This window comes from Chiloscyllium plagiosum, chromosome 7 (genome assembly GCF_004010195.1).
Source record: "Chiloscyllium plagiosum isolate BGI_BamShark_2017 chromosome 7, ASM401019v2, whole genome shotgun sequence".
Classification (NCBI taxonomy): domain Eukaryota; kingdom Metazoa; phylum Chordata; class Chondrichthyes; order Orectolobiformes; family Hemiscylliidae; genus Chiloscyllium; species Chiloscyllium plagiosum.
The window spans coordinates 16,328,513-16,339,826 of NC_057716.1; the positions used below are offsets into that span (position 1 = coordinate 16,328,513).

General features: G+C 42.1%; 1 protein-coding gene across 1 annotated transcript in view; it reads right to left on the minus strand.

The window, feature by feature from the left end:
• Positions 1 to 11,314, minus strand: part of LOC122551357 (aryl hydrocarbon receptor-like) — a 163,061-nt gene that overhangs the window by 43,219 nt on the left and 108,528 nt on the right. Inside the window, exons 5-6 of the mRNA XM_043693099.1 lie at positions 10,651 to 10,774; positions 5,858 to 5,988 (exon numbers count right to left, since the gene is read on the minus strand). Of these exons, the coding sequence (XP_043549034.1) occupies positions 5,858 to 5,988; positions 10,651 to 10,774 (255 nt within the window). The remainder of the gene's footprint in view (positions 1 to 5,857; positions 5,989 to 10,650; positions 10,775 to 11,314) is intronic.

Below are 11,314 nucleotides of genomic sequence, written 5' to 3' on the forward strand. Positions count from 1 at the left end.
TAGGGTTTTTACAATAATCCGTAATAATTCTCATCTTGTCCATAAATAGTAGATTGAGGAGGGGATATTTTGCTTGGGAGGCCTCAATATCTAAGCAGATTGATTGTGGGTCATAAGAGACCCAATCAGCCACATAAGATAACAGAGAGCTCAATTGGTACCTCCTAAAATCAGGAAAGCCCAGCCCTCCCTTTACTTGCGGAAGCTGCAGCTTTTTAATTTGATAAGGGGCTGTCTATGACTCCAAATAAAGGAGCTGAGCCAGCCGTAGAGCTTACATAGCACCTGTCTCGGTAGCATCAAGGGGAGCATTCTCACAGGATATAGAAGACAAGGTAGAATATTCATTTTAACTAGGGCTATTCTACCTAGCCAAGATATCGGGAGATCTTCCCAGCGTTGAACATCCTGTCTTATTTTCTCTAATATGTGCGTATAGTTGGCTGTATACAGTTGACCAACTGCCGGAGTAATAAAAATACCTAAGTACAGAAAACCTTCTCATGACCACCTAAAGGGAAAACAAGATCCATCCGGAAAATTGGATATACTGGCAAGGCCTCCTAACAGCATGGCCTCTGATTTCACAAAATTGATTTTGTAGCCTGAGAACATATCAAATAAATTGACCATTTGAATTAGGCGGGGCACTGATGTCAAAGGATCACTTAAGAAAAGGAGTACATTATCCACATAGAGAGTAATGTTGTGCTTGCCCGATCCAACTTCCGGAGCCATTATGTAAGGGTCAGTTTGTATAGCTTCTGCTAGCGGCTCAATCACTCGCGTAAATAATAATGGTGAGAGAGGACATCCCTGGTGACAGCCTCTGCCAATGCTAAAGCTATCCAAACTTAAACCTTTGGTGATCACCGCTGCTTTGGGATCATTATATAATACTATAACCCATTTAGTAAAGACTTCTCCAACACCAAATTGTTCCAGCGTATAAAAGAGATAATAGACAATAGGTGCAGGAGTAGGCCATTCTACCCGATGGAATGCCTTCTCTGCATCTAGGGAGATAACTGATCCCGGTATCGCTCCCTGCTGGTAGGCTTGTACCATATTTAAGAAACTTCTAATGTTATTAGTTGATCTGAGGCCCTTTATAAACCCTGGTCCTTTTTTATAATGAATGATAAAACCCTCTCCAGTGTTAATGCTAACATTATTGAAAGAATTTTAAAATCCACATTTAACAAGGATATGGGTCTGTACGAAGAGCAGTCATCTGGGGCCTTTCTCTTCTTAAGAATGAGAGAAATATTTGCTTCTCTCAGAGAAGGCGGGAGGCAGTCCTGACTATGTGAATAATTATACATATTTATAGGTGGCCCAACCAATTCCCCTATAAATTCTTTATAGAACTCAGCCTGGAATCTGTCGAGTCAGGGGCCCTTTGCCACTCTGAAGCTGCCTAACAGCCTCCTGTACTTCCTGGATTGTCAGGGGGCCATTCAAGAGCGACACCTGCTCCGAGGTAAGGCCTGGGAGGGCCAGATTTTTAAAGAAAGACTCCGTCTTCCACATTCTATCCTCACAGTCCTGCGAATTATACAATTCAAAATAGAACTTTCTAAAGGCTACATTGATCTTTTTACGATTACAAGTCAGGGTACCAGCACTCTCTAATAGACGCAATGGCTTAGGGAGCCTTTTTCTTTCTGGCAAGGTATGCTAGATACCTGCCAGGCTTGTCACCGTATTCAAATAGTTTCTGCTTTGCGAATAATATCTCCCTCTTTGCTGTTTGAGTGAGTGTAGTATTCAAAGTTGCCCTAAGGGCTGTGATCTGCTGTAGCTTGGTAATGGACGGCCTATCGGCATACGCAGTTTCAGCTGCCTTCTGCTGAGCCTTGAGCAGATGCTGGTGCTCTCCATTTTGTCTTTTCCGGGTCGCAGAATATGAGATAACCAAGCCTCGCGTATAATCCTTAGCAGTCTTCCACATCGTCAAAGGGTTACTGGCCGTGCCTGAGTTGATATCTCAGAAGGTTTTAAATTCCTGTGAAAAATATTTTATGAACTTGCTATCCTTCAAGAGGAAAGGGTGCATACGCCAATATCGGGAGCCTATCTCATCATCACTAGTCTTAACCTCCATATATACTGCAGCATGGTCAGAAATAGTTATATTACCCATTTTACAGGACAGTATCGAGTTCAAAAGGGTCGAGGGGACAAAAAACATGTCGATTCTGGTAAGGCACTTGTGTGGGTTAGAATAAAAAGTAAAGTCTCTTCCCTCAGGATAAAGACACCTCCACACATCTACCAGCCCCAGCTCCCTGTTCAGATCTGCCCAACTGCCTAGATCTCAAAGGTATGCCCTCAGAACTCCTAGGTATCCTGTCTGTCTCTGGGTTAATTATACAATTAAAATCCCCTCCTATAACTGTATGGCGGACCCAGAGAGCCAACAACTTAGAGAACACTCCCATTACAAATTTAAAAGGGTGTGCCGGAGGGCAATAAAGATTCAAAATCCCGTATTCCTCTCCATTTATTAGGGCTTTAATCAATATGTACCATCCAGACTCATCTTTTATCTGGCTTAGCATTTGGAAGGGAAAATTCTTCCGGATAAGAAGGCTACTCCCCTGCTTTTTGAGCTGAAAGATGAAAAGAACACCTCGCCAAACCCACCCTGTTGTACCTTTGAGTGCTCCTTATCAAGTAGATGTGTCTCCTGTAAAAGAGCTACAACAACCCTTTCTTTTTTAAGACTTAGTAATATCTTTATCCTTTTGATTGGCGAGTGGCTCCCCTTGACATTCCAGGTGCACCACCTAAACGAATGGCTAGCCATAGTCATCCAAGCAAGCCCGAAACCCCCCAGGAGGAAGAACCCCAGCCAAAAGACATTGAATAAAGACCAAAAACAATTCACATATAAAAAAAACCTTTGAAACAGTTAAATCAAAACAACTAAGAATCTGGACTCACCACTCCAGAGCCTGTACCTGACCCACAGATAACTCAGCAGCAGACTCCGAGGCTGCGACCCGTTGCTCCACCCCCCCCCCCACCACGCTGCCTGAGTTTCTTGACCTCTCGGTCATGCTTCTGCAGCATGACCGAGATTGACTCCCACCTGGACTGGGTCTCCTTGCTGGACACATCAATCATCTCTCAGAGTTTAACGAATTCCAAGATCAGGCTCACCTCTGCAGGTAAGTCCCCCGAGGCAGCCGCGGATGTGTCTGTTGCTGCGGGGGGGTGGGGTGGGCCTGACTGCTGCAAACTGTAAGAGCCTTTGCCTTTAGTCATTATAAAAAGCACAAAACTGCTAAAAAAGTTTGATGCAAAATGGCCAAGGGTGGTGGGCAAAAACTGTTTTAAGTAATTTAGCAGGTGAGATGAGGGTGGGCACCCCACTTTGCCTGGGTCTTGGGCAGAGCTCTGCAGACTTACACCTACTGGGTCGCCGCCATTTTGTATCTCCCTTAGGCCCCTTTTATTTCTTTCCCCTGTCACTCTAAACCTATGCCCTCTAGTTCTGAACTCCCCCACCTCAGGGAGAAGACTTTCTCTATTTACCCTATCCATGCCTCTCATGATTTTATAAACTTCCATAAGGTCACCCCTCAGCCTCTGATGCTCCAGGGAAAACAGCCCTAGCCTATTCACCTCTCTCTATAACTCAAGCCCTGCAATGCTGGCAATATCCTAGTAAATCTTTTCTGAACCCTTTCAAGCTTCTGAATGAAGAACTTTCTCATCATCTCGGTCCGAAGCAGACGACAACCTTATCATCTCTGCTGTTGAAGAGATAATGATTTTGCCACCATTTGTTAGTCTAGGAACTATACACCTCAGACATCAACAAAAGGATTTCAACAAAATAGATAACGGGGGTTTGTTGAAAAGTGTGGTGCTGGAAAAGCACAGCAGGTCAGGCAACATCCGAGGAGCAGGAGAGTCGATGTTTCAGGCATAAACCCTTCATGAGGGCCATTTCTTTGATGTCTGAGGAGCCTCAACAGTCTCATGCAATGCGATCTCTCAAATAAACATATTTTATTTCAATCACAAAAACTGCGATGTGAACCACAAGGTGCTGTGTGAGGAAAGGCAAGTGTGGTGTTTAAAGAGACATGTTGATCAAGAAACCAAGGACAACTCTCTGCTGTTAAAACATAGAAACTAGGAGTAGGAGTAGCTCATTCAGCCCTGTGCACCTTCTCCACTACTCAATATGATTATGGTTGATCCTCTTTTGCAATGTCTTATTTCCCCCTTTCTCCCCATACCTCTTGGTGCTTTTCAAATCTAAAAATTCATCTCTTTCTTGAAAATATCCAGTGACCTGACCACCACAGCCTTCTGTGGAAGTGAATTCTACAGGTTCACTATCCTCTTGAGTGAAAAAATGTTTCCTCATCTCAGTACTAGATTGTCCACCCTGTATCCTGAGACTGTCCCCTGGTTCCAGATTCTACAGCCAGGGAGAATATGCTCACCATTTTTAGTCTGTCAGCCCTGTCAGAATTTTATATGTTTCAATCAGATTCCATCTCATCCTTCCGAATACTAGTGTAAACACGCACAGTTGAACCAATCTCTCCTCGTCGGACAGTCCTATCAAGCCCCTTATCAGCCTCATGAACCCCCCGCTGCCCTCCATCTGTGGCAAGTATATCCTTTCTCAGGTAGAAGACCCAAAATTGCATAGAGTACACCAGATGTGGTTCCACCAAGGCCCTGTACAACTGCAGCAAGACATCCCTACTTCTGAACGCAAATCCCCTCACAATGAAGACCAATATACTATTTGTCTTTCCAATCGCCTGTCAACTTTCATTGGCTGCAACACATGGACACCCAGATACCTTCGTACATCCACACTTTGCAAAATATCACCTTTTAAATAATAATCTTCCTTTCTGTTTTCCATACCAAAGGATATAACTTCACATTTCGCCACATCTGCCATGTGTTTGACATTCATTCGACTTGTCAAAATCAGCTTGAAGCCTCTTCACACCCTTCTCACAATTCACAATCCCCACAGAAAATTTGCAAATGTTGCATTTGGTTCCTTTATCCAGGTCATTTATTTATATCATGAATACCTAGGGTCCAAATACTAATCCTTGCGGTATCCCACTACTCAATGCCTGCCATTCTCTGTTTCCTGCCTGTCAACAAATTCAGGACGCATGTCAATTATCCACTATCCCATGTACTTTAATTTTGCCCACTAACCTCTGATCAGTGGCCTTTTGAAAATTCACTACTTATCCTATCTGTCTCTTCAAAAAAATACTTCTTTAAACCGTACGAGAGGATCTTTAATGATCAGATGCAACAGTACCACAGGCAAACTGGACCTCAGTTCACCGCCTGACTGAGGTTTAACTGCACTGGCAGTGCAGAACTCCCTTTGCACTATACTGAAATACCAAACTTAGTCATGGATTCAAGTGCTGAAATGCAGTTTAATTACCCCCATTGCTCACTGACCCAAGAAGAGAGCACTTGATGCAGTCAAAACAAACTGGGTTAGTGCTTCAAGTCTGTGACCTTTCAATGCTCTACAGACACTGCGAGACCTGTTTAGTATTTCCAGTATTCATTATATGTTGCTTTTGTATGACAAACTGGAACTGCTAAAAAGACAAAAGCAAGTAAAAAGAGACAAAATATACTGGAAACAATGTGTGGGTTTTAAGAACTGAAGAAGAGATTCCATTATTTCACTTGACTGTTTGACTTCAGAGATTCTGTAAAAATATATTTAAATCGCTTACTTTCTGCTGAAGTTGCTTTTAGCAAAAGCCTTTCTAGCGAGTGAGAACACAAACATAAAACCAGTCACTACCATGTTAAATAATTGAAGTCAGTAACCTACCAAGAAACCAGATGAATTATCCAACAAACAGCGAAACCTACAGACAAAATTCCTCTCGAGAAATGACGTATGTTCTGGTGGTAATTGTTCAGGGTTGTAGCAAATTACATCTGTTGAGGTAGCTTTCTCACCTGAAAACGATGTTGGAAAACAAAGAACAAATTAAACTGCCACATTAATGACACAGAGGCATGGCTGGAGGATGACACAAACTGGGGCCCGAACATTGCAGGACATGCCATTTAGGGAGGATGGGAAGCTAGGAAAATGTTACAGGGGTCAGGGCAGGGATGGCTCTGCTAATTAATGATAGTCTCAGCACAATACAGAAAGATGATCAAAGTTCAGGACATCAGGTTGTAGAAGCTGTTTGGTTAGAGTTGAGAAATTATACTGTCACGCTATTGCTTCTGGAGATATTGTACAGGCTCCTTCACAGTAACCATGTGGTAGGATGGAGTTAAACGCGAGACATAGTGGGAACCTGTCAGAAAGGCACAGCAATTATCATGGGGATTTTCATCTACATGTAGACTAGATAAACCAGATGAACAAAGTTAGCCTCAGACAAGTTCAGGAAACACTTTGGAGATATATTCTTAGAACTGCACATTCGGGAGCCAACCAAAGAGCAGACCATAACAGGCCTGGTATTGTCCGATATAATAGGATTAATGAATAGCGAAGAGACTCTGAGGGAGCAACAATCACAATGTGGCTGAATTTTATATTCAGTTTGAGAGACAGCATATTGGATCCAAAGTTAATATTTTAAACTTAAGTAAGAACTTGTATAAGTGCAAGGAAGCTGAGCTAGCTTAGTTAACTGGCATATTGGATTAGAGGTTAGTACAGCAGAGACACAAGCAGCAGACATTTAAGGGGGGCATTTCGGATTACATACGATAGAGACATTCCACTGACTAAGAAAAATTCCAAGGAGACGACTCACCATTGATGGTTAGCAAAAAAAAAGTGAAATCTAATATTAAACTCAAAGAAAAAGAACTTAATTGTTCAAACGTTGATGGTGATGAGCTGGTTCAGGACTGATGGACTCTCTTCAAGCTATATCTTTCTTCTTTTTCCATTATTCTTAAATTATTCAAAATGGCACCCTATCGTGGCGACAAATGAACGCTTTTCACTCTATTTTATTATATTCTTACTGTAAAATACACGTGACGATAAAATCAAAATCAGGTAGCTGGTAGATCAAAGGAATGGGCAGAATATGTTTTAAAAAACAAAATTTGGCTAATAGGTTATTAACTGGGAGAAAACAAATGACAAGTGAAAGACATTGGAAATATAAAAAAAAATAGCTGCAGTTAGTACAGATATATTAAAAAGAGTGAACAAATTGAGAGTCCGATAGAAAGTGAATCCAGGGAATTAATGATGGAAAACAAAATTAGATTAGATTACTTACAGTGTGGAAACAGGCCCTTCGGCCCAACAAGTCTACACCAACCCGCAACCCACCCATATCCCTACACTTACCCCTTCACCTAACACTACGGGCAATTTAGCCTGGCCAATTCACCTGACCTGCACATCTTTGGACTGTGGGAGGAAACCGGAGCAAACCCATGCAGACACGGGGAGAATGTGCAAACTCCACACAGTCAGTCGCCTGAGGCGGGAATTGAACCCGGGTCTCTGGCACTGTGAGGCAGCAGTGCTAACCACTGTGCCACCGTGCCGCCCACAAAATGTTGGCAGGTGAACAGGTATTTTGCATTTTCTTCCCTGTAGAGGATACAAGTAAATCCCCAAGATGGGTAGGAGGAACTCAAAAAGTTAGTCACCAGGGAAGTTACTGAGCAAACTGATGGAGCCGTGGGCTGCCAACTCTTCGGGTTCCTGATGGATTTCACCCTAGTTTCTTAAAAGACGTAGGCAATGAAATAATTATGTGCTGATTTTAATTTTACAAAGTTTTGTAGATTCAGGGGAGGTTCCATCACATTGAACAACAACAAATGTAGCTCTTTTACTCCTTATGGGAGCGAGACAGAAAGCAGAAAACGACAGGCGAGTTAGGTTAACATTGATGACATCGAAGATGTCAGAAAGGCAAAACCACAGAAGCTGTTATTCAAGACAATAAATGAGGGCACTTAGAAAAATTCAAAGTAATCAGGCAGAGTGAGTAGGATTTTGTAAACTGAAAGTAATGTCTAAACAAGTTTTTGGAATCTTTGAAGAAGTAATACAAACTCTGGATAAAGGGAAATCAGTGGTCGTATTGTGCTTACATTTCGAGAATGCATTGATAAAGGTGCTCCGTCGAAGGTTATTGTGGGAAATAAAGGCTCATAATGAAAAGGGGTTGCAGTGATAGAAATTCTCTAATCAACCTGCTCAGGGATGTTATAACACACCTCTGGAGCAGATGAGATTTGTGCCTGGGTCTCTGGGCTCAGAGGTAGGGACACTACCACTGCACCAGAAGAACCTTGAAACTTGCAGGGATGGAAGAGTAGTGTGCTTATCAGTAACAGACAGCAGACATAAATGGGCATTTTTGAATAGCAATTTGCAATGCATGGTGTTGCACTGTAATTAGCCCATGGTTACTACTCCTGAAACATACCTGTGTCCCCACTCCTGAGAAGAGCAGGTGTGAGCATCAGGTGGATGTTAGAACTGGGTTTTGGTCTGCCCACAATGAAATAGGCCACTGACAAAATGTCACCAACTCTTGTCTCTCTCCAATGAGGCACTGAAATGTTATCACTACTAATTGGGATGTGGCAGAACTGCAGAGATTAGAGGTATGACCCTTTAGTTGTGGAATCACTTAGCTCTGCTTATGGCAGGCTGCTTCCATTGTTGAGCTTGTGAGTAGTCCTGTGTTGTAACTTTACCAGGTTGATACTTTGGCTTGACAGCAATGCTTTATAAACCCAAACCTGAATGCTGTCCAGGTCTTGCTGAGGGAAGATACAGACTAACTGCCTTTTATTTTGGTAAATTTGTCTGGCCAATTCAACTTTTGGGAAGAGGTCCAAATATCAAAATCAATGCATAAATGGCTAATTCTCCTTCACCCAGTAAACCTTTTTGCTCGCATCTTAATGATATTTAATCAAAAGATGTGCAAATGTGTTACGACCCGGGGTAAACCCTCCTGCTTAATTTAAACCAGCAACACAGAAACGATTTCTCCCGTGCAGTAATCTGTGAAAATCTGAGAGGCCAAGAGCTATTTAAAGTAAAAACTATCAATTTTATTTCTTTATGTATAACAGAGAATAATTAACTAACAACTATTTACAACGCCTTCCTCTAACTTTATTTTTTACTTTCCCTTGTATAATAATTGTCTGATAAAACCCCCAATTAAGATTTACTGAAAAATTCAAATTTTAAAACCAGCCAGCAGTCAAATCTTCTCATTATATTTTCCTCTGTAGAGTTGCTCTCCTGGTCTGTGTTGATGCTTTTCTCTGTGCAATCTCCTTCTCTTGACAGGTACCTCTCAGAGAGTTCTGACTGGCAGCCTACATCTGTTGGCCTTTTGGCAGTCCTCCCTCAACTGTTCAATTTTTCCCAGTCTTATACCCCCAAAACATCGGATTGTGTCAGTGGCTTTTAATATCATCAATTTACTAAACTCAAACTTGATTGGAGTTTGGTATTTTTTGGGAGTATAATTTAAACTGATTGGCCTAACACAAATTTGTTTTTTTCTCCAGGCAACCAGCTACCTTAGCTGCTGGACCAAAAGGTTACATTATATCTTGTTCAGAACACTTGGTGCTGTGAGGTAGTTCTGCTAGCTTTTAACTTTCTTAAAGGCATAGTACACTTTACACCTTCATAACACATTGACATCGACCTTGCATGCGGGATGTTTCTAATTGTGACACACTGACAGGTGACAGCGTTTTGAGTGATAAAAGGGCACATCCATTTGTTTTAAACAATGGTTCATCAGCAAGGTGAGATAATAACATGGAAGCATTTTAAGGGTTAAATATTTATTGAAATTACTAATTCCCCAGAAGCCCATTCCTTACAAATACATCAGTGAGGCAGAAAATGCAGCAGTTATAACATTTTACCACTGATACAAATGTTTCATGTTAGTTTTTTCTATTATTTAATCTTATCTCACCCTCCCCTGATTTACTCCACCTTCACTGATTCTGTTCAGTTCCTTGTGCTGGTTCGGTGGCTGTATTGCTCAACCAATATTCAACCGCCAAGACTCCTATTACTGAAACACTGAGTTCAAGTCCAATCATAGCTGATTAAGAAGTCGGAAAGGAGTTTACATCAAAATCTGGGAATTACAAGTTGGCATTGACAAAAGTGGCCATAGAACTGTCAGTTTGCCGACAAACCCCAACCGAATCCGTGATGGCATTTTGGGATAGGATGGGACATCTGCAGACCCACTCACCTGGTCAATGTGAGATCAATCCCACGCCAAGTTGGGAGGATTGTCTCTGGCCCCCCTGAAGTGGATTGTTAAGCCATTTCGCTTCAGGAGAAAGTCCATTCAAAATGGACAATAAACACCAGCATTACCCTATATCCAAAGACTGAACCTTTAAAAATTATTGACATTCCCTTCTCTTTGTTCTAACTCATCCCACCTTGATCCTCTGCTCCTCCCCAAAGCTGTTAGCTCTAAAACCACAGCATTGACTAATTTCCATTTTATTAGCTTATCTTCAACTTTCTAACCTTGATCTTGTTTTGCGACATGGGTCTCAACTGCCTTAGAGAGGGTCTTAAAAGAAGGAAGAAATGGGTGAGAGGAAAGGTTCTCCACTTGCCTGTTAGAGCATCCCCTGCTTTGCTGATGCTGGGAGGGTTCAATGCCCAGTGGAGATTTCGGCGTATTTCCTGCTGGTCTTCGGTATGAATCAGCTCATACACACTTTGGTGCATGACATCAGTCTGACAATAGAAAATACATCAAATCCTTCAGATTCACCAAACAGATCTGGCACTGAGTCATTATTAAATGTTAGAAAAAAGGGGCAGGAGATAATTTGGCACCTCAAACCTGTTCAGCCATTCAGTAAGATCATGGCTGACCTTAGATGTTAACTTCACCTTCCTATCTGATCCCTGTGCCCCTTAATTCCCTTACAGCACAAACATCAGCAATTCTCCATCTTAACTATACTCAATGGCTGAGCATTCACAGCTCGTAAGGCTGGAGAATTCCAAAATAAATTTGTCTCTATCTCAGTCCAAAATGGCTACCCTCTCACCTTAGCCTGAGATTGTGACTGCAAGTTCTAGATTCTCCAGCCAGGAGAAACAGCCTCTTGGTACTTAACCTTGAAGAATTTTATACACTTCAATGAGATCACCACTCACACTTGCAAGATCCAAAGAATATGGGGCCCATTTGCCTCTCAAACCCCCCACCACCAAACCATCATCACCTCCTCCTACTGTCCCCTTGACCATGACCCCACCCCCCACCAC